This window comes from Moschus berezovskii, chromosome 24 (genome assembly GCF_049115385.1).
Source record: "Moschus berezovskii isolate FMDL1 chromosome 24, NW_MosBer_1.0, whole genome shotgun sequence".
Taxonomy (NCBI): Eukaryota; Metazoa; Chordata; class Mammalia; order Artiodactyla; family Moschidae; genus Moschus; species Moschus berezovskii.
The window spans coordinates 17,702,298-17,725,969 of NC_142483.1; the positions used below are offsets into that span (position 1 = coordinate 17,702,298).

Genomic DNA, 23,672 nt, shown 5'->3' on the forward strand with positions numbered 1-23,672 from the left:
TCTGTCTGACTCTGCGGCCTGGACTCTTCCCAGCCATGCTGTGCCCCCCCGTCACGGTTTACTGAGAAGGGGCGACAGAAATGGGGGGAGAAGGAACTTCCACTCCTTGAAATGTGCCAGGCCCTGGGCACAGTACCCTGTGTCTGTTCCCTTGTGTTCTAAGAACTGCCAGGCATATAGTAGGTGTTTAATGCTTGTTTTCCTCTTTCTTGCTCCTTCTGTGAGCTTCCTGGGCCAAGAGCAGGCATGTGGACTCCTGTGCCCCGTTTGGACGATCTGATCTCAAAGCTGTGAATGGGATGGGGCTGGGATCCTGGTCCCAGGGCTGCTCTTCCTTCTTAGATTGGCTTGGGCTGGGCCACCTGCTGGGAGAGGAGGAAGGAAGAAGGCCACTTGGCCTCGGTAGGCTTGCGGGATGTTTCTGGCAACAGATGGTGAAGGCTGGAGTGTGGGTGCTTTGCAGAACATTGTCCTGCAGCCTCTCTCCGCAGATGCTGTTAACGCCAGACAGACGTGCAGGCAGCGGGGGCCGCGGCGGGCGGGGCAGAGAGTTCACGTCTCGCTCCTGCCACCTGCTGGCGGCGTGCTTTTGTGCGGTCGCTTTGCCTCTAAACCCTGGATTCTCAGTCCTGGGGGATTAAACGAGGAGACTCACACAGAGTATTTAGCCCAGTCCCTGGCACAGACACTAATGTTCAGTGAGCACAGGTACCATTGCCTGTGTCACAGCTGTGGAAAATACGGTTCAGTTGAGTTGCCCAGGCTTGTGACAAGTAATGATTGGCAGAGCTTGAATCCAGAGGTGGGCCCAGAGCTAACCCTCTTTACAGAGCAAGCCTGGTACTGACCTTGCAGGGGGAATTGAGCAGTTCAGATCAGGCAAACACGGAAGAGCTGGGTGCCCCAGTCCCGTGTGAAGCCCTCCCTTGGAGGGGGTGCCTGGCTAGCTTAACCGTTGCCCAGCAGCCAGGGGTTGCCAGGGCCTCTCCCCGGGCAGTCCTGCTCGTCTCTCCCAAGTGCTTTCTGGGAAATGGATGGGCAGAGTTAGTGAGGCGGCCAGTACTGGAAAACAGCCCAGCCCCTCGTCCTCTCTGGGGAGTGCCGGCTGATCATCAGTGAGGATAACTGACAGGCTGAGGTGAGGACAGCACCCACAGGGATGAAAGGGTTCTTCTCAAGAGACCCAGCAAAAGGGGGCGCTGTAAGACAAGGCCCTGCTGGGAGCAGGGGGTTTGAGGAAAAGGGGGCGCTGTAAGACAAGGCCCTGCTGGGAGCAACGAAACATCAAACGGTGTAGACCACTGCTCAGCCAGAGGTCTGCTTCTGCAAGGGGACAGGAATCCCGCCGTGATGGTAGATGTTAACCTGCTGGTCAGTCCCAGAGACTGGCTGGCTTTGGAGCAAAGGTGTGGTGCTGGCGGTGGGACCATGTCTACACTCAGCGCACATTCCGCACCGCAGGACTCGGGTTGGCGTATGCTGGCCTGCGTCTGTGTTTGTGGTTGGAAAGGAATCCTCAAGTTCAGATGGACAAATGGAAGGTGAGCTTGGTTCCTGAATCCTGTGCCAAGGACGGCATGGGGGCCCCCTGTGAGCCCTTTCTAGGAGCACGGCCTGGCTGTGGTGGGAAAACTGTAGACTTCTCAGAAAGATGGCTGTGTGTGAATCTCATCTGCCCCACCAGGGATTGTTTTGTGACTTCTATCAGGTCCGACTCAATGAACGTGAGTTTGAGCAAGCTCCGGGAGAGAGTGACAGACAGGGAAGCCTGGTGTGCCACAGTCCATGGGGTCACAAAGAGTCGGACATGACTGAGCAGCAACAATCAGGTCTTCTGACTTATCTGAGCCTTGGTTTCTTCATCTGTGTAAGAGGAAGGGTGATACCAAGTTGTTATGGGTGATGACCTTGCTGGCTGTCCATAAAGGCAGTCACAGTATGGATAAGGTGTCACATTCATGGATGGTCATAAATGATAGCTAGTCACAGCTCTGTGAACATGTACTGTGTGCAGAGCCCTGGTTGGGAGTGGTAGGGGGGAGCAGTCAGATGGGTCCCTGTTCTCTGAGGCCTGGAGTCTGTATAATGTCAAGTATGGTGAGCTTGGCCTGTAAACCAGGCGGGAAGCATCCCTTCACCTCCTGAGCTCTCCCATCTCTCTCCCAAGGTTGTTTTTGTTTTTTTTTTTAATATTTCTTCGGTTGCTCCGGGTCTGAATTGTGGAGTTCCCTTACCAGGGATTGAACCTGGGCACTCTGCATTGGGAGTGTGGCGTCTTAGCCACTGGAGCAGCAGGTAAGTCCCCCAGGTTTTGTGTTTAGTGTTGTGTGTGTGTGTGCTCTTAGTTGTATCAAATCTTTGCAACTGTAGCCACCAGGCTCCTCTGTCCATGAGATTTTCCAGGTAAGAATACTGGATTTGCCATTTCCTCCTCCAGATCTTCCCAACCCAGGGATCAAGCCCGTGTCTCTTGTGTCTCTTGCATTGGCAGGCAGAGTCTTCACCACCGGCGTCGCAGCCGGTCTGCCATTGAGGAGGGTGTCTCAGACCCAGACCGGGGCTTGAGGTCTGGTGGGCATGAGTGTGGCTCAGTGCAGACAGGGCTCGCTGCTCTTGGCTCCCCGTTTAGGGCACAGTTTGCCATCTCAGCTACAGCCTCAGGCCTCTCCTTCCCCAAGATCTCTAGGACAGGGTGATGCCTGACCTTTGCCTTCAGGGATGACATAACTCTGTGGGGGCCCAGCAAGTGGGGTGGTGGGAGCCACGCAGCTCCAACGGGCATCCTGAAGGTACAAGTGCTGGTAGGACCCCAGCGTGCCGACAGAAGCCCAGGAAGCCGGAGGAGAGCTTCCGGATCAAGCTGACAACTCTGGGTGAGGGTCAGCACGGCGGAGGCGGGTGCAGGCGGGTGCTGGTGAGGAGAGGGGCTGCACCCTGCACCTGGAGGAGGCTGGATGCCTTGCGGCAAAAGAAGCGGGAGCAGGAAGGGGGTTCTCGCTCCTTCATTCAGCGGACATGATCGAGCACCTGTTGTGTGCCCTGTGCCCTCAGTGTACAGTGCCTATGCTCTGAGCCGTGAGCGGGAGGGACTGGGGTCCTTTTCCCTGGGGCCCAGCTGCCAGAGTGGCACCAGGGAGGCCACCTGCTGGCAGGGAAGGAGGATGGCCATTTGAGATTCAGCCGTAAACAAGACAAATCTCTGCCCTCGTGGAGCCAATGTTATCGTTAGGAGAGACACACAAGGGAAGCGAAGTACATGGTAGATGGGGATAAGTGGCAAGGAGGGAAAGAAGGGACGGGAAGAGTGTCAGAGATGTTGAGATTCTAGAAGGGGTGACCAAGGGGACCCGGTTTAGGAAGAGCATGAAAAAGACCCAAAGAATGTGAGGGAGTGCACTGTGTGGCTCTGGGAGGAAGGCCGGTCCTGGCCGTGGAAGAGCAGGTGCAAAGGCAGGGCATGCGGGGCAGGGGGCGGCCTGGCTGCAGCTGGGTGGGGAAGAGGGGGCGCTGGGAGGTGGGGCAGAGGTGAGAGGAAGAGCAGGACACACAGGACCTTCTAGGTCACAGGAAGGACTCGACCGCGAGCCAGACCAGCGACGAGATCTGCCGCAGGTTTTAACAGGAGTTTTAACATTTCAGCTGCTCCGTTGAGAACAGCTGGTGGGGGGCGGGGCCCAAGCAGGGAGAACTGGAGGGGGTGGTGTCCCCCATGCATGGCACGCTTCCTGCCACAGAGCAGACTCTCGACACATGCTTGCGATCTGTGAGGTGGTGCTGCCCAAGCACCTGGTCGCAGACCCGTGCCGTGAGCCTGCCCAGCAGAGGTGCAGAAACAGGTCCCTGGTACTGTTGCTGGGGGTCCTGATCCAGTAGGTTTCTGATGATGACAGAGGGGAATCTGACTTTCAGGACAGCCTGCAGGTAACTCTGGGCCGCAGAGCTGAGCTTCTGTTAGGAATGTTTTTCCACAGAATAGAGACCGACCAACAGTAGCTTAAACAAGGGAGATTTATTTGTATTTACAAGAATCCTGGAGGAGGATGGTTGCCGGCATTGGCTTGGTCACATGACAATCAGGCCCCTGTCTCGGAGATGCTCTTGGCCATTTTCTCATAGCAGCGACATGGCTGCTGTGGCTCCAGGCGTCCCAGCCTCAATCAAGGGAGGGAGAAGGGTGGGGCCATAGGCTCGTTCTCCTCCCAGCTCTGAAACACATGGGGCGACGTCTTTGGGGAAGTGGTGGTCTTTGCCCAGGGGCTGGATGGCATCACCGACTCTATGGACATGAGTTTGAGTGAACTCCAGGAGTTGGTGATGGACAGGGAGACCTGGTGTGCTGTGATTCATGGGGTCGCGGAGAGTCGGACACGACTGAGTGACTGAACTGAACTGAACTGTGCATTTTTAGCATGACCCTTGCCAGACAGACATGTAACAGCGTTCCCTCCTTCTCACCAAAATGGTCACATTTGAGAGCCTCCCAGCCACCCAGGGAGGAGCAGCACCGGGGCGGTCCCTTCCCTCCCACCTGCGGTCCAGGTGCTGGCTGCATCCCAGCAGCAGCTCTGTCCAGCAGTCTTAGTGGGTGGGATGAGGGGTGAAAGGAAATGCTTTTATACTAGTGCCTGGTTACCCTGAAGGATGGGTTTATGAAGCCAGAGAAAGAAAGAAAAATAGCACTAAGTTGTGTCCGACTCTTGCGATCCCATGAACTGTAGCTCGCCAGGCTCCTCTGTCCATGGGATTCTCCAGGCAAGAACACTGGAGTGGGTTGCCATTTCCTTCTCCAGGGGATCTTCTCAACTCAGGAACTGAACCCAGGTCTCCCACATTGCAGGCGGATTCTTTACCAACTGAGCTATGGGGCAGGGGTTTTATTCTTCAGGGGGAAAGGAAAAGGCCTGGTGGGTCTCCAGATCTTTAAATATGGGACAGGAGCAAAGGTTCAAACATCTGGTCTCGTGCTGGGAGGCGAGTTCTGAGGAAGAATGGGTGAGTTTGTTCACGGAGTTGGCCCCGGCGAGTCAGGCGTGGGCCTCAGGCGCACTCAGCGGGGCCAGTGTGTCAGGCTGCTGCTGGGGTCTTCAGACTGGTTTCTCATGTTTCCCAAAGCCTGTTGAAAATCACTATATATTTGCTTTGTGTAGGCTTTGGGGAAAGGTTCTTTTAAAAAAGCTTTGTGAGTTTTTTTGGCTAGAATTGTGTCAGTGTGGTGAGAAGGGCAGATTGGCAATTACATGCATCTCTGGTCACACAACCAACACTGTTTCCTAGCTGGGGGTGTTCCCGGGCCCGGGGCCCCTGGGGTGGGAGGAAAATAAAGACTGCCTTGGGGCTGTGGAGGCAGATGGGAGTCTCCAGGATGGGGGCACGGGAGCTGGGGAGCAGGGAGGGCTTTTATTCGCCACCCCTGTATGCTCCAGCCTTGCCAGGGACAGTGTGGGCCTCAGAGCGGTGGTCCAGGAGCTTGTTAGAAACAAGATTCTCAGCTCTCACCCCAACCTGCGGGATCAGAAGCCATCTTCTAGCAAAGGGCCCTGGTAATTCATAGGCACAGTGAAGTTCAAGCAGCACTGTTCTAACTTCCAGAAGCGGAGTGGCTGCAGCCCTGGGCTGCTGTGGTTACAGGGCCTGGACGGGGTAGGGTGAAGGGGTGGGGAGAGACTGGCAGACCATCTGAAGCTGTCTTTGTGAGTGCGCGTCTACCTTGGAGGGCGGCCTTGGGCCACCCCGCCCTTCCTTACTGAGGACAGACCATTCTCCCCTCAGGCTTTCAAGGTAGGTGCCCCCAAGATGCTCTGCTTAGCTGCCCCACACCTGGCTGCAGAGACCACAGTAGGGCAGCTCTTTGGACCTGGGCTGTCCAGAGAAGCAATGGGGCCTGGGTAGAATGGACGGCTCATCCAGCCAGAGGGGCACCTGTCCCTTCTCAGCTCTGCCCGAAGCATCTTGGCAGGGCTCAACAGCCCCTCAAGGAGGGAGTCTGGGGAAAGTTCCTAAGCAGCGACTGTTTCTTGGAGCAGGAGCAATGAGCACTAGAAGGAAAAGCCTGCATTCAGGATCCCCCATCTTCTGGGGGTCGGGTGGGGGGAAGCCCTCTGGGGCGATGTGTCTTTCCAGGAGCGAGCATGAACACCGCAGAGCTGAGTCTGGGGGCCAGGGCTGCCAGGTACAGGAGGGCTGGAGGGCATGGTGGGGGGCCGGGGCGGGCTGCCGGGGGAGCTGGAGCTCTGGCAGTGAGCTCTACAGCGCCCTCTCTCCACTGGTCAGAGTGGTGATTCTCCGCAGGTTTTCCCTGACTTTAATAAATTCAGGGGCATGGTCCTCTTCCTTTTCTGGTGGTTTCTCCAGCTGAAGGAGAGACAAGCAGAGATGTGAGGTGGGTGGGCTAGGGAGATTCCCACTCAAAAAAGCCACTGGGTTTGGACCCAGGGTCCTCTCTGGGGAAACAACCAGGATCAGTTCTCCCACCAGCTTGGAAGCTGAGGGGACAGCGCACGGGACTGTGTTCTCCCCAGAAAGCCTGCTTCAAGTTGCAGACCTCACCTGAGCCCTGGGTTCCTCATTTCTAAAGTGGTAACTCCACTGGGCTCACAGGGCAGCAGCGAGAAGATAATCACAGTCAGCATGCAATAGTTTGGGCCAATGAGAAAACCGGTTCAGAGAGGGGAAGCCATTGGTCCAAAGTCACACAGTGAAGGGAGTGGCCGAGTGAGGACACAGGCCAGGGTTGGACCCTGGGTCCAGTTCTCGTCTGGCTCATGTGACTGCAGGCCGAGTACCTCCCTGGCCAGCAGGTGGTCTTGGAGGAAGCAGGGGCTGGGTCTGGGGGCCCCCAACCCACCTGGTTCAGCCTCTGCTGCCGTCTCAGCAGCTCCTGCTCAAAGGGGCACTGCAGCCGCTTGGCCTCCAGCTCCTCCTTCTTCTTCTTGATGAGCTGGTTCCGCCGGCGGTGTTCCAGGACACGCTGCAGCTCTGGCTTGCTGTCCACGCCCAGGCCCCTGGGGAGGGGAGTTGGGAGGAGGCGTTAGGAGACTCCCACCGCTCTGCACCCATGGCTGCACCCTGCACTGAGGTCAGCTAGTACCTCGTACAGTCTGGTAGCCCCGGGATGGGACAGCATTTCTGTCCCAGGGTACAGGGAGGGGAGGCCCCTCGACTTGAGACTCCAGTCCCCATCACAAGTGTGAACAGACTGAAGGGGATCTGTACTGGGCCTGTCTGAGTGCAGAGACCAGGCTGTAGGATATTACTGGTTATTTTCTCAGGGTCAGTTTCTAGAGGAGGAATTGCTGGGTCAGGTTCTCTTCAAAGATTTTGGTTACATGTTCCCATCTGCTCCTTAGACAAGGTTATCCAATTTATAACTTTTGTCAACAGTATTTAAGAGCATCTATTTCTCCTTACTGTCCAGTCTTCTTGTATCGCAGAATCTGGGAGGCAAAAGGTCTGGAGGAGCAGTTTGGAGATGGGTGCAGCTACTTTCATTTGTTCTGTGAATCAACTGTACCTGTCTTCTGTTCATTTCTTCTTCACGGATTTGTAAGAGATAACGGACATATTCTTGTCATTTTTTGTTGCAAACACTTGCCCTGATTTGTCCTTAGGCTTCTGTTTTTTAAACTGTGGTGATTTTAAAAGGGACGACTCTAAAAGGGATCTTGACAAAGTACTTCCAATACACAGTCAACCCTCCGTTTCCACAGATTGAATTCGTGGATACCGAGGGCGGGCTGTGCAATGCCACTTTATACAAGGGCCTTGGATTTTGGGGCTCGGTGGGGGGTGGGGTCCTGGAACCAGTCCCGGCAGATACAGAGAGACTAGTGTAACTGAGGGGCAGGAGGACAGCCCAGGATGAAAAAGGAGATCTGCTGGAAGGGATGTTAGTTGAAAATAAGGACAACCACAGCCAGCGTCAATACCAAAAACGACCACTAGAGGGAGGTGCTGCGGCTTTGCAATCTTCGTCCTGGTGCTGCTGAGCAGAGATCTTAGGGAGGCAGGGACGCTCAGCCTCCCTCTCCCCTTCCCATGCGTGCTCAGTTGACTCAGTCGTGTGTGACTTTTTGCAACCCCATGGACTGTAGCCCGCAAGGCTTCTCTGTCCATGGGATTTTTCCAGATAAGAATACTGGAGTGGGTTGCCATTTCTTCCTGCAGGGGATCTTCCTGACCCAGGGATCAAACCTGCGTCTCTTGTGTCTCCTGCATTGGCAGGCAGGTTCTTTACCACTGTGCCATCTGGGAAGCCTGCCCTTCACCACAGTCCCTCAGTAACCCGGTAGTCCCAGGCCTGACACCTCCAGCCAGCCTTGCTCACTGCATGCTCCCGGCCTTCTTGCTCCGCTGGTACCTCCTTCGACACAGTGACACCCCAGCGCTGGGACCCTTCACAGGCCCACATTCTCCTCTGGCCCCCTCACAATTTTCAGTCACTCTGAGCTCCTCCAGGCTCCTCTGCACTCTCACATTCTCATCCATCCGCTTCTCGCGGCCAGTGCCCACCTCCGACCCTGGCTGACTTCCACCCACCCTTCCAGCCCTAGCTGAGGCATCACTTCCTCCTTGGAGCCCAGGCTGGTGGCTCCTCTGGGGCTGCAGGCTATTCGTGCCTCCCTCAAAGCACCCATCCCACCATCTGGTCAAACATCTGTCTCCTCTGTGAGGGCAGGAACTGGGTCCCATTCCTCTGTGTACACCCAGGTCTGGGCACAGTGCAGCCACACAGCAGATGTACATGGAGGGCAGGCCCCCATGGTGACTAGGCGGGACGACGGGGCTTCCGGACCTCCCCGGTGGCCGCTGCTGACCACATGGGCCCTCAGACCTGCCCCGTCGCTCAGAGCCCCAGGGTGATGACCAGGCCTGCCTGTCACGGGGGCACCTCCCCGAGCCTCAGAGCCACGCTGCTCTCCCACCTCCTGTGGTTCATGAGCAGCTCGCGGTGCATCTCCTGGTGGTTCCGGGAGGCCTTCACAGGGTTCAGCAGCTTCTTGGGCTTGATGAGCTCTGGGTTCCATTCTCTGTATTCTGGCCGGGCCATCAGGCCTCCGATGTCGGCCCGCTCCCTCTGGATCTCCGAGTACATGGAGGCTGTGGAAACAAGACAGCAGTGACAGGGGAGCTGGTCAGAGCTGAGCTCACAGTCTCAGCCATTCTTGGGGCAGAGTTGAAGGGCAAGGGTTTTGGTGTTTGATGACTCTTAGCCACCAGCTACTCTGCAGCCCTGGGGAAGCTACCTGACTTTCCGAGCCTAGATTTCCTCGTTTGAGAATGAAATAATAGCCTGTGCCTAGGGTGTAAGGACTGGAGATCATGGCTGTAAAGTAGGGTACTGAAAAGTGGTACTGGATCACAAAGTCCGTGGGTTGACACATGCAAATGTTTTTAACCTTTGAGGAAAAAAATTTTTTTCCTCCTGTAAGAGGAATTCTGTTTGAGTTTCTGAGTCTCAGGGAGCTTGCATCAGAGAAGGAAAGGTGTATAAACAGAGCAGTGTGTGCTTGGTGAAGGTGACTTGGACAAATGCAGCGACGCACAGGAAAGAGCGCTCCTTACTTTCCTGTCTGTAGTTTCCTCACAGACGCGTCCAGCGTTTCAGTTTCTCCAGATCAAAGAGAAGGGTATGAAATCCCAGGACTGCCGTGTCTAATTACAAAGGGATGGTTGTCATCTTTAATGCAGATAGCTGCCTTCTTCATGGCCTCAATTCCACCACAGTAGCTTGAAATCTGTCTGTGTGTTTGAAATTCGGCAGAAGGGCTCACTTCTCTCCAGGTGGGCTCCATATCCTTGAAATGCCCTCAACTAAGCAACTATGAGGGTGAAGGTGAGAGAGAGACTTAAAATTCCCCTAGAGAATGACCCAGGCTGGCTATGAGCTGCATACAGTATTTTGAGTGAAACTTTAGGCACTGGTTCTGACCTCTTCATGAGTCCTGTTTTTCTGAGGCAGAGCCTCTACTACACACTAGGCATAGGCAATGTCTGGCTTGGTAATTGATCATTAAACCTTTAAGGTTGTACAGATGAGGAAACTGAGGCTCAGGGTGGTTGGTCTCGGGGAACCAGTGCCTTAACGCATGTGGTTTCCACGTTGGAACTGAGGGGGTGTGTCCCCACTGCACACACCAGGCTTTAGTTCCCCTGTTTAAACACCACCAGCCATAGTGGTGTATATGTGTCTACCCCATTCTCCCAATTTATCCCCCCAGACACATTTCCACAACTATGCCCTGTGTATACAGCCCAGGGGGAAAGAGAAGCACAGTCTGTTTCTAGGAAAAATATCAAATCAACCTTAAGAACGCATTCCAGTATAGATTAGGTGCAGACATATACTGTTTGATTCTACCTGTGAGAGACCTACAGTAGTCAAATTCAGAGCGTCAGAAAGTACACTGGTTGATTCCAGGGGCTGGGTGGGTGGGGACTGGGGACAGAGTTTCAGATTACGAAGGTGAAAAATTCAGGCGATGGATGATGGTACCAGTTGCACAGCAGTGTGGATGACTTAGTGCCTCTGAACTGCACGGGTAAGTATGGTTAAAATAGTGTGTTTTATATTATGTGACTTTCACCACACCAGCCACCATGTTGCCTGTGGACAGGCCTTCTTCCCTACCTCTGGGAAGAGGATGAATGCCATTCTTTGCTTGATGAACAGCAGTTCTCCAAGTAAACTAGACTGGAACGGAGGTCTGTGCAAGAACCTAGAGGTGGGTAATAGGTTCGGGGTGGAGAAAACAGGAGGAGAGGGTTTGATGGGCTGTAAATTGCAAGGTGATGTGTTAGGGAATGTGGGCATCAAAGCTCTGCAAATGGTAGCGCTCCAGACACATGTTTGGCGTGTCTGTTACCTACTACAGGGTGCTGTTAGGATGACTAAGTGAGACCCCCCCCCTTTGTAAGATGCTGGGAAAACTGTTATATTCTGGATGTAGACAGACTGTGTCAGAACCTAGAGCCATGGTTGCCAGTTTTCTTCAATTCCCATTCTCAAAACAATTTCTCATTTACAATGAGAATTCTAATTTTCTCGCTTCTTAAATCATAAGGCCATTGATTTTCAGGTATAGCCTTAATTTGGGGGGCCTGAAAAAATGACCGTGGTAGTGTTTAGTAGTTAAAAATGGGCACTAGACAAACAGTTGGCTGTATCAACTCCTTCTGCCATTAAAAAATGTGGATATTCTTTTGGTCTGAGATTAAATTGTCTGGGAGCCAATGCATTGAGTGTCTTGACTCAGATTGGAGTTCGGAGAATGTTCCCCTTCTGCCTTTTCCCATTATCAAGTCTCACCAGTCCCTTTATCTGAGTAATTCCCAGCCACACTCTTTCCTTCCTATGTCTTCAGCACAGTCCCTTATCACACCATGCTTAAAATAAGTGCTTCCACTCCTCAGCTAGTCGTCCTGCTGTAACTTCCTGTATGCCCTCAGAGCTTCATAATTGTCATCAGTCACACTGTCTTGAAATCAACTAACTATGGCACCAAAGAAATGAGACAGGAAATAGAAACAAATTATGTAACTTTGGGAGAGAGAATGAACATCTTTGTAAAATGTCATTATCTATACCCAGAATTCCCAAATGGATTAACAGAGAAGCATTTGAAACTAATGAGGAAATTCAATAGAGTGCCCAGATTCAAAACAAACACATAAAACCAAGAGGTTCCTGTGTAACAGGAACGACCATTGAGAAAGTACACAATCACACAATTACTCATTTATCCTACAGTATGTTGGAGTTCCTGTCATTTACCAGGTAGGGTGGTAGACAGAGATGAACTAAGCAAGCAAGGCTCCGCCGCCCCCAGAGCTGAGATTCTGCAAGGGAGGCAGACAGCAAACGTGTACACAGACAAACAGAAATAAACGATGGCACTTGTAGAGGAGCGAATGCAGGGGACTGAGCGGAGGACCGCCCTCAGCCAGGTGCGGTGGGAGGGCCTCTCGGCAGCTGACCTTTAAGAGCTCAGAAGGAAGAGGGAGGCTGGGGGTGCAGAGGAAACAGCCTGTGTGACTCATGGACCTTGAACAAGCTCGGTCTGTTCAGGAAACAAAAAGACACAGTGTGTCCAGAGTGGCGTGAGCGAGTGACGGAGCGGGGCCGTGTTTGGAGTGAGGGTGGACGGGTGGTTTCAAATGGCGGAAAGATCGCGTCGGGTTTGATTTTGAGAAGGTCATTCTTGCCGCTGTGTGGGGAGAAACTGTCAGCAGGTTTGGGAAATCTTTATACGACTTTGGTTTCTTTTCCTTGCAATGGGCTGCTGCTAAGTCACTTCAGTCGTGTCCAACTCGGAATGGGCAGCCTCTGTCTTTCCCGTTAAATTCCAGAGGAAAAACATCCGATTGGCCGGGCTGAGGCCCTTTCACCCCATAGGTCAGCAGCGAGCCAATGGGTGGGCTGCCCGGGGCTAGTCCCTGCCCTAGCGGGGCCCACCCGGAATCGCGCTTACCCGCGGGCCCTGCGTTCCCAGTTTGCACTGCCAGCTAAGTCGCATCAGTAGTGTCTGACTCTCTGCGATCCCCAAGGACCGTAGGCCGCCAGGCTCCTCTGTCCATGGGATTCTCTAGACAGGACTACTGCAGGGGTGCCAATCCCTCCTCTAGGGCAGGTTCTTTAGCACCAGGGCCACCTCCTGCAAATTATGTGGCCAGCCCGGCACCCCAGGTCCAATCAGTGACCAGCTCTAGGCTTTTAAAAAACAGCATCGGTGGTGAGGTGTGGCAGATGATGTTTTGCTGAGACCAGGGTGGTGTGCTTGAGGCAGGAGTCTGAAGGATGTGACTGGTTCTTCAGCTCAGACCTGCAAGCTGGGAAAACTGCTGCCTCTGCCAGTTAATGTTCTGAACTCCAGTAAACACATGTGAGATCCGTGGGTGGTGTGTGTGTGTCCCTGTCCTAGGATTTAGAGAGCTGCAGAGCCAACCATCCTGCCTTTAGTTTAACTAAAAGAGGCCTCAGACACAGTGGCGGGGGGGGGGGGGGCGGGGGGACAAATTGAAAGAGTAACACTGAAACATACATTACGATCTGTAAAATAGATAGCCAGTGGGAATCTGCTGTATGACACAGGAGGTCAAATCGGTGCCCTGTGACAACCCAGAGGGGGTGGGAGGGAGATTCAAGAGGGAGGGGACATATGCATACCGCTGGGTGACTCTTGTTGATGTATGGCAGAAACTACAACATTGTAAAACAGTTATCCTCCAATTAAATTTTTTTTTTTTTAAAAAGAGGCCTCCATGTAGAAGATCCTCACATAACTGCTGGAGTAAAAGAGGCTGCTCAACAAAGCACAGGAGGTAGGCCAGGAAAATCCAGCTTTCCTGGGGGTCAGCTCGGCCTCCTGAGCAGAGGAGGGGTTCATTTCCAGGGCTGCTCTGGCCTGGTCTCGCAAGGAGGTGGCCGTGATGGGGGGTCAGTAATGTGAGGTGAGGTGAGGTGAGCATAAGGTCATCTCTGAAGAGAGAGAGGTGAATCTCTGAGGAGCTAGCAAGCACGCTAATGCGTGTCCTTCACTGGTTGTCAAGTAAGAGAGAATGATGTTGGAGCCATTAGAACCTGGACTGAACATTGGATCAGCCCCTTCCTAGCCTTGGGCAAGTGTCTGCAGCAGGAGTCCAAGACCCCAGCCTTTGGCTGAAACGCAACCCCTCCGGAACATAGCCGTGCCCACTCATTACTTACTGTGTGCGGCTGCTTCCGAGAGAACAGCAGTGATGAGGTGTGGCAGCTGCTGTTGGTCAGCGCCCTTCCTCGTGAGGCTGGAGGTGGTGCTTGGCGACTAAGTTGAGGACTCAGTGAGTGCTAGCTGCCAGGGCCTCACTCCTAGAGAGGAAGCTGAGTGGGGCCACTGCATTCGGTGTTATTAATAATCACCATGAAAAGATCCCACTTCTCCAGCTGACAGAGTTGATTGACTTATACACACTACCATGTGTCAAGCGGCTAGTGGGAAGCTATTGTATAGCGCAGGGAGCTCAGCTTGGTGCTCTGTGATGACCCAGATGGTGCGATGGTGGGGTGGGAGGGAGGCTCCCAAGGCGATGTATGTATACATATGGCTGACTCATATTGTTGTACAGCAGAAACTAACAACACTGTAAAGCAATTATACTCCAATTTAAAAAAAATTATACAGTAATAAAATATTCCACTTGTCTCAGATTGAGCTTTCTCAGTCTTCTTAAAAACTGTACCGGTTATTTGTTTGTGTTAAAATTTTAACCACCCACATACCGCAGCCACGAGGGAGAATGGAGTCTTAATAAAGTAGGTGCACACTTCCCCAGTGTCACTGATTTCCAGTGAAGTAATGTGCTCACTTCTGGCTAACATTTCTGCACTATTCTGACCACGAAAGGTAAAGAGCAGGCAACAGCCCTATTAGGCTAAGATTTCATTGTACTGAAAAATGATTTGACAGTGAAAATAAAAAACAGAAAAATCAGGAAAAGAAGAGAAAGTGAGTTGCCAGAAACATACTTAAACTATTTGGTAGCATGCCCATATTTGTCAATATTCCCATGGAACTGATATTAAAAAACTATTTGAATCTTGTAAAGCCTTCCTATATATGCTCCAATACAGAGGCAATTACCTTGTCCAGATAAGTACTGGCTTGTACATTTTAAAGTATTTCCAGACTGGGGGTGGAGTCGGGGGGCTGTACTGGTTAAATCGGTTGATATTAACCCTGGCTGTATCATCCGAGGGACTTTAATAAATGTCAGTGCCTGAGTCCTACCCTGGAGTCTGACTTAACTGACCTGGGAGGCAGCTAGCAGAGGACCTCAGACCCCTAAGAGGACAAGAAAGATCCCCCGATAAGGCGGGAGGTCGAAGGAGGAAGAGGAGAGGAAGCAGAAGGTGGGGAGATGGGCTGGGACAGAAGGCGGGCTTGGAGAAGAGCCCAGCAACCAGGCTGTGGCCGTCAGGACAGGGTGAGAGCCACGCCCGTGGTCCCAGTGTGACATGGGTGCCCACGGGGGCTGGGACATGGAGTTTGAGAGCTGTGGGCTGTGCGGGGCCGTCCCCTGGGGGTCCCGCTCGCCCTGATCCCCTGGTCCCCAGCTCCTTCCTGCCTGGTGGGCTCGTGTGCTCCGGAGCAGAGTCCGGTGGGAGGAACAGCTGCAGCCCCCGGAGCCACTCCTCTGCGATGGTTTCCTAAATGGGCACCTGTGAAACACCTGAAGGAGTTGTCCTCCCGCAGCTGGAACAGGTCTGGATTTTGCAGCTTCGGTCTCTGGACACACACTCGGGGGGCGTCGGGCCAGGCCAGAGGCTGAGCCGCCTCCCCAGGTCCTGCAGCGGGCCCAGGCGCACGACCACTGCAGTCCTGGGACGTGACCTCAGTCAGGGGACCTGCGCCGGGGGCTTGGTGAAAATGACACCTGAGGGTCACCAGAGCCGATTGCTGGCACCCCCACAGTCACGGCGGGGCCGAGGGCAGTGCCAGCAACAGAGTGCTTGCTGAGTCCACACAGCAGAGCTCACTCACAGGTGAGCAGCTCTGAGGAGGGACACTCGGTGGCTTCTCCCCGTCACGGTGCTCCAGTCCCAGCTACTGGGCCCCGCAGATCAGCATCACAGCTAAGACACAGACCTAGGGGGCTCCACTCCCACGACTGGGGAGCAGACCCCACCCCTGACAGGGCAGTGACAACCAGAGAGCAGAGGGCAGGCTCCGGTCACCACACCACCCCCAAGCCCCCTATCAAGGGACAACGGCACAAGCCTCTGAACCAGCCTCCCCCACCAGGGGATACACAGCAGAAGCAAGAACTACAGTTCTGCAAAGAGGAAATATGATAGCAAACCAGTAACTGTAGGAAATGAGAACTGCTTTTGAAATTAAGAGACCAGGAACTTAAAACAGTCTTGTCTGTGTGTGTGTCTTTGTGTGTGTGTCTTTGTGTGTGTGGGTATGTATAGTGTGTGAGTCACTCAGTCATGTCCAGCTCTGCAACTGCAGCCCTCCAGGCTCCTCTGTCAGTGGAATTCTCTAGGCAAGAACAGTGGAGTGGATCTTCCTGACCCAGGGATCGAACCCAGGTCTCTGCATCACAGGTGGATTCTTTACTGTCTGAGCTACCAGGAAAGCCATGTGTGTGCGTGCGCAGACTGCTTTATCAAACGCTCATGGGAAATGCAAGCAAAAAAAAAACCTACAATAGGTACGTACACACAGGAAAAAAAGCAACCCAAACAGAACACTCAAGATGGTCATCAAACCACAAGAGAAGAGAACAATAAAGAGAAGGAAAAAAACCTACAAGACAAACCCAAAACAATTAAGAAAATGGCAATAGGAACATACATATTTCTATGTTCAGTGCCTCAACCAAAGACATAGGCTGGGTGAATGGATACAAAAGCAAGACCTGCACATGTGCTATCTGTGAGAGGCCCACTTCAGACCCAGGGGCACATACAGATTGAGAGGGAAGGGATGGAAGAGGTTTTCATGCGAATGGAAATCAGCAGAAAGTTGGAATAGCAGTATTTATATCAGACAAAATAGACTTTAAAGATTGTTACAAAAGTCAAGGAAGGACACGCATAATGCTCAGGAGATCAAGAAAAAGATATAACAGTTGAAACATACATAGTTCAGTCAGTAAAGAATCTGCCTGCAATGCAGGAGACCCGGGTTCCATTCCTGGGTTGGGAAGATCCCTTGGAGAAGGAAATGGCAACCCACTCCAGTATTCTTGCCCAGAGAATCCCATGGACAGAGGAGCCTGGCAGGCTACAGTCTATGGGGTCACAAGAGTTGGACGCAACTTAGCGACTAAACTACTAACTACTAACATAAGAACACCTCAATATATAAGGCAAATGCTAATAGCCATAGAAGGGGGGATTGATAGTAACACACCCACTTACACAAACTGATCATGCGGACAGAAAATCATTAAGGACACACAGGCTTTAAATGACACATTAGAGCAGACAGACCTAATTGTTACTTATAGAACATTCCATCCAAAAACAATACACTTTCTTCTCAGGGGCACATGGAACGTTCTCCAGGATAGATCACATCTTGGGACTGAAATCACATCAAGCATGTTTTCCAACCACAATGCTATAGAATTAGAAATCATTCTAATATTACAAATCTAATTACCGTATTACAAATCAATTACAGGAAAACGTTTAAAAATAGAAATACATCGAGGACAGAAAGTATGTTACTAAGCAATCAATGTATCTTGAAGAGGAAATACAAAAATATCCACAAATGACAGTGAAAACATGATCCAAAACCTGTGGGATGCAGCAAAAGCAGTTCTAAAAAAGACATTTAGAGCAATGCCATCTTACCTCAAGAAACAAGAAAAATTTCAAAAACCTAACTTTACACCTAAAGCTAGAGAAGGAACAATCAAGCAAACCCAAAGTTCGTTGAAAGTAAGAAAGAAAAATCAGAGCTGAAATAAATGGAGTCAAAGAAAACAATACAGATTATCAGTGAAACTAAAAGCTGGTTCTTTGACAGGAAGTAATAGAAAATATGAACAGACCAGTCGCAAGTACTGAAACTGTGATGAAAAAGCTTCCCGCAAACAAAAGTCCAGGACCAGATGGCTTCACGGGAGAATTCTATCAAACATTTAGAGCAGAGGTAACACCTCTCGTTCTCAAACTGTTCCAAAAAGCTACAGAGGGAGAACACTCCCAAACTCATTCTATGAGTCCACCACCATCACCCTGATACCAAAACCAGACAAAGACTCCACACACAAATTTACAATATCACTGATTAAGCACATGTGCAAAAATCCTCAATACTAGCAATCATTTCCAACAACATATTAAAAGTATCATACATCATGATCAAGTGGGATTTATCCCAGAGGGGCAAGAAGTTTCCAATATGTGCAAATCAACCAATGTGATACACCGTTTTAGCAAATTGAAGAATAAAAACCATATGATCATCTCGTTGTTGTTCAGACACGCTAAGTCGCGTCTGACTCTCTGCAACCTCATGAATTGCAACATGCCAGGCTTCCTTGTCCTTCCTTCACTATCCCCTGAGTTTGCTCAAACTTATGTCCATCAAGTCGGTGATGCCATCCAACCATCTCATCCTCTGTCTTCCCCTTCTCCTCCTGCCTTCAATCTTTCCCAGCCTCAGGGTCTTTTCCAATGAGTCAGCTCTTCATGTCAGGTGGCCAGAGTATTGGGAGCTTCAGTATCAGTCCTGAAGCTCCAGTACTTCAGGACTGATCATCTCATTAGATACAGAAAAAGCTTTTGACAAAATTCAACAGCCATTTATGATTAAAAACTCTCCAGAAAGTGGCATAGAGAGAGCCTACCTCAACATAATAAAGATCATATATGAAAAATCCACAGCTAACATCATTCTCAAAGGTGGAAAACTGAAAGCATTTTCTCTAAGATGAGGAATAGCACAAGTATGTCCACCATTATTCAACAAGTCCTAGCCACAGCAATCAGAAGAAATAAAAGGAATCCACATTGGAAAAAAAGTAAAACTGTCACTATTTACAGATGACACGATACTATACATAGAAAATCCTAAAGATGCCACCAGAAAAATACTAGATCTAATTGATGATTTTTATAAAGTCACAGGATACAAAATTAATAAATCTCTTGCATTCCTGTAACAAAGAAAGATCAGAAAGAGATATTAAGGAAACAATCCCAGTTTACCACTGTAACAAAGAGAATACAATACCTAGGAGTAAACTACCTAAGGAGGCAAAGACCTGTACGCAGATAACTTTGTAAGATACTGATGAAAGAAAGAAATGATGACGCCCACAGACAGGGAGATATACTGTGTTCTTGGACTGGAAGAGTCAGTATTGTGAAAATGACTATACTAGCCAAAGAAGTCTTCACATTCATTGCAATCTGATCAAATTATCAATGACATTTTTCATAACACTTAAAAATAATTTGTGTGGAAATTCAGAATACCCAAGCAGCCAAAGCAATCTTGAGAAAGAAAAACATAACTGGAGGGATCAGGCTTCCTGACTTCAGAGTTTACTACAAGGCTACAAGAGTCAAGACAGTACCGTACTGACACAAAAAACAGAAATATAGATCGGTGGGACGGGATAGAAGGCCCAGAGATGAATCCATGGGCCTATGGTCACCTCATACATGACACAGGAGGCACGGAATACAGTGGAGAAAAGACAGTCTCTTCAGTAAGTGGTGCTGTGAAAACTGGGCAGCTCCATGTGAAAGAATGAAGTTAGAACACTCCCTAACACCATTCACAAACTCAAAATGGATTACAGGCCTGAATGTAAAGCCAGACACTGTAAAACTCTTAAGAGGAAGACACAGGCAGAACACTGAAAGAAACTGCACCAAGATATTTTTTGACCCACTTCCTGGAGTAATGAAAATAAAAACAAAAATAAACAGGTGGGGCATAATTAAGCTTAAAAGCTTTTTGCAGAGCAAAAGAAACCACAAATAAGATGAAAAGACACCCCTCAGAATGGGAGAAAATATTTACAAACAAAACAACTGACAAAGGATTAGTCTCTATACAAACAGCTCACGTAGCTCAATATCAGGAAAAAAACCCAATCAAAAAATGGGTGGGAGACCTAAAAAGACATTTCTGCAAAGAAGATATTCAGATGGTCAACAAACACATGAAAAGATGCTCAGCATCACTAATCATTAGAGAAATGCAGATTGAAGCTACAGTGAGGTAGTACCTACACATATGTCAGAATGGCCATCATTAAAAATCTACAGACAAATGCTGGTAAGGTGTGGAGAGAAGGGAACCCTTTTGCGCTGTTGGTGGGAATGTAAAGCTGATATAGCCACCATGAAGAACAGTATAAAGGTTCATTAAAAAATAAATAGGTTCTTAAAAAAAATGATGTTTTTATGAAGGTTCATTAAAAACAAAGAATAGAACTACGCCCAGCAATAGAACTATGACCCAGCAATCCCACTACTGGCCATATAACCAGAGAAAACCATAATTCAAAAAGATACATGTACCCCAGTGTGCATTGCAGCAATATTTACAATATCCAGGACATGGAAACAATCTAAACATCCATTGACAGATGATTGCATAAAGAAGATGTGGTCCTATATACAATGAAATATTACCCATAAAAAGGAACAAAATTGAGTCAGTGATGCAGATGAACCTAGAGTCTGTCATACAGAGTGAAGTAATTCAGAAGGAAAACGGTATTTATATTAATGCATACATATGGAATCTAGACAGTGGTACTGATGAGCCTACTTTTAGGGCAGGAATAGAGATGCAGACACAGAGAATGGACTTATGGACACCGGGGGAAGGAGAGGGTTGAAGGATTTGAGAGAGGAGCTGTGACATATATACACCACTATGTATAAAACAGACAGCTCGTGAAAGGCTGCCATATGGAACAGTGAGCTCAGCTCAGGGTTCTGAGATGCCCTCCAGAGGTGGGTGGGGGTGTGGGAGGGAGGCTCAGGGTGGAGCGGGTATATGTATACATACAGCTGCTGCACTGTTTGTATTATTATCTGTTGGGTCTTCGCTGTGGTTCATTGTAGCTCGTGGGCTTCCTTGCTCTGTGGCACGTGGAATCCTAGTTTCCTGGCCAGGGCTTGAACCCTTGCATTTGAAGGCAGATTCTTAACCACTGGACCACCAGGGAAGTCCCTGGTTCACTTTTTTGTAGAGCAGAAACTAACCCAACATTGTAAAGCAATTATACTCCAGTTTGGGGCGGGGGGAGATGTGGTACATACACAATAGAATATCAGTCATAAAAAAGAATGAAATGGGGTCATTTATAGAGGTTGGTTGGACTGAGAGACTACCACAAGTGAAGTAAGAAAGAGGAAAACTAAGTATTGTTTATAAACGCATATATATATGGAATAAAGAAAAATGGTATAGATGATGTTATTTGAAAAACAGAAATAGAGACACAGAAGTAAAGAACGAAGAAATGGACACCAAGGAGGGAAGAGGTGTGGTGGGATGATCTGGGAGATGGGGTCTGACATCTTTACACTCTTCATACTGTATTTAAAACAGCAAAGAATGAGATGGAACTCAGTGTTCTGTGTTGACCTAAACTGAGAAGGAAATCTAAAAATGAGGGGATATATGGATACACAGAGCTGATTCACTTTGCTGTGCAGTGGAAACACAACATTGTAAAGCAACTGTAATAAAAAATAATTTTAAAAAATAGTGGCTCTTTGAGAAGATGAACAAAATTTATAAATCTTCAGCCAGAATCATCTAGAAGCAAAAAAGAGAAGACTCAAATAAATAACATTAGAAATGAAAAATAAGTTACAGTGGACTCCACAGAAATAAGAAAAAGATCACAGGAGACTACTGCAGGCAACTGTATGCCCACAGCATGGAGAACCTAGAAGAAATGGACTTCTTGGAAAAGTACAACCTTCCAAGACACTAAAACTGAAACTGTGATTAAACAACTCCGAACACACAAACGTGCAGGGCCAGATGGCTTCACAGGCCTTCTGTCAGACATTTAGAGAAGAGTTAATGCCTGTGACTCTGCAATTCCCCCAAACACGGCAGCGCAACGAACATGCCCAGTTGTTCTGTGAGGCCACCGCCAGCCTGATATTAATAGCAAAAGCAGATAGAGATATCACAGCAAGAGAAAATCACAGGTCAATATCACTGATGAACACAGACACAAAAATCCTCAACGAAGTACCAGCAAACTGATTCCAACAATACATTAAGAAGGATCATATAGCATGATCAAGTGGGATTTATCCTAGGGTTGCAAGGATTTTTTAATGTCCACAAAACAGTCGGGGTGATACATCACAGTAAGAAGCTGAAGAATACTTTTGACAAAATTCAACAGTCATCTATGATAAAAATTCTCTAGAAAGTGAATATAGAAGGAACCTACTGCAACATAGTAAAGAACATACAAAACAAACTTACTGCCAACATCATACTCAACAGTGAAAAGCTGATAGCAGCTCCTCTAAGATAAGGAATGAGACAAGGTTGTCCACTTCTGTCACTTTTACTGAACGTGGTTCTGGAAGTTACAGTCATGGCAATCAGAGAAGAAAAAGAACTAAAAGGAGTAAAACTTTCACTGTTTGCAGATGACAGGACACTATAGGGTACCAGAAAACTACCAGTGGTCATCAATGAATGTGGTAAAGTTGCAGGATACAAAATTAATACACGGAAATCCATTGCATCTGTACACTAACAATGAAAGATCAGAAAGAGAAACATTCCACCCAAAGCAATGTACAGATTGAATGCAATTCCTATTATTAATAGCATTTTTCACAGAACTAGAACAAAAAGTTCTAAAATTTATATTGAAACACAAAATACCCCCAAATACCCTAAGAAATCCTGAGAAAGAAAAATGGAGCAGGAGGAAATCAGACTCCCTGATCAGACTAGACTACAAGGCTACAATCAGTGTAGTCCAGCACTGGTGCCCAAACAAATACATCCACAGAACAGGCTGGAACGGGCAGAAATAAATCCACGCAGATATGGTGAACTAACACGACAAAGGAGGCAAGGATATGCGATGCAATAAAGCCTCTTCAATGAACAGTGCTGGGAAAACTGGACAGCTCCGTGTAAAAGAATGAAGTTAGAACATTCTTTAACACCATAGACAAAAATAAACTCGAAATTGACAGAAGACCTAAAGGTAAGACAACAGACTATGAAACTCTTAGAGGAAACCAGAGGCAGGACACTGACATAAATCACAGCAGCGTCTTTTTCAACCCGTCTGTAGAGCAATGACAGTAAAAACAAATGGGACCTCTTTACTTTGCACAGTAAAGCAAACCGTAAAGAAAACCAAAAGACAACCCACAGAATATGGGGAAAAACACCTGCCAAGGAACTGAACAGGAACTGAGCTCCAAAATATGCAGACAGCGCTACAGCGCAATATCAAAACAGCAAACCAGCCAATCAGAAAATGGGCAGAAGGCCTAAAGAGACATTTCTCCAAAGACATCCAGATGGCTAAAAGGCACATGAAGAGATACTCAACACCACTGATTATAGAGAAATACAAATCAAAACTATAATGAGACACCCACCTCACACTGGTCAGAATGGCCATCATGAAGTCTCAAACGATAAATGCTGGAGAGGGTGTGGAGAAAACGGAACCCTCCTTCATTGTCGGTGGGAATGTAAATTGGTGCAATGCCAATTTACAGTATGTACCAATTTACAGAATGTAAATTGGAAAATAGTATGGAAGTTCTGAAAGAAAAAAACTAAAAAGTTTTAAAAATGAAAAAGCAATCCCACTCCTGGGAAATGGAAGGAAACTGTAATTCAGAAAGATATATGCACCCAAATGTTTATAGCAGCACTATTTACAGTAGCCAAGACATGGAAGGAACCTAAATGTCCATTTAACAGAGGAGTGGATAAAGAAGATGTAGTACATAAATACAAGGGAATATTACTCAACCATAAAAACCAAACAATGCCATTTCCAGCAACATGGATCGACCTGGAGATTATCATACTAAGTGAAGTCAGTCAGAGAAAGACAGATACCATATGATATTGTTTACATGCAGAGTCTGAAAAAAAATGACGCAAATGAACTTTATGTCAAAATGACAGAAACAGAGTCAG

General features: G+C 48.9%; 1 protein-coding gene across 6 annotated transcripts in view; it reads right to left on the reverse strand.

The window, feature by feature from the left end:
* Positions 1 to 3,990: 3,990 nt before the first annotated feature.
* Positions 3,991 to 23,672, reverse strand: part of FAM107A (family with sequence similarity 107 member A) — a 37,915-nt gene continuing 18,233 nt past the window's right edge. For 3 of the 6 annotated variants that reach the window (XM_055414210.2, XM_055414212.2, XM_055414209.2), the window contains exons 2-4: positions 8,922 to 9,096; positions 6,845 to 7,001; positions 3,991 to 6,351 (exon numbers count right to left, since the gene is read on the reverse strand). In XM_055414210.2, coding sequence (XP_055270185.1) covers positions 6,244 to 6,351; positions 6,845 to 7,001; positions 8,922 to 9,096 — 440 coding nt within the window. In that variant the 3' untranslated portion in view covers positions 3,991 to 6,243. Of the gene's footprint in view, positions 6,352 to 6,844; positions 7,002 to 8,921; positions 9,097 to 9,561; positions 10,392 to 13,702; positions 16,676 to 23,672 lie in introns of those variants that run through there. The other 3 variants (XM_055414214.2, XM_055414213.2, XM_055414211.2) reach the window with 3 other exon arrangements.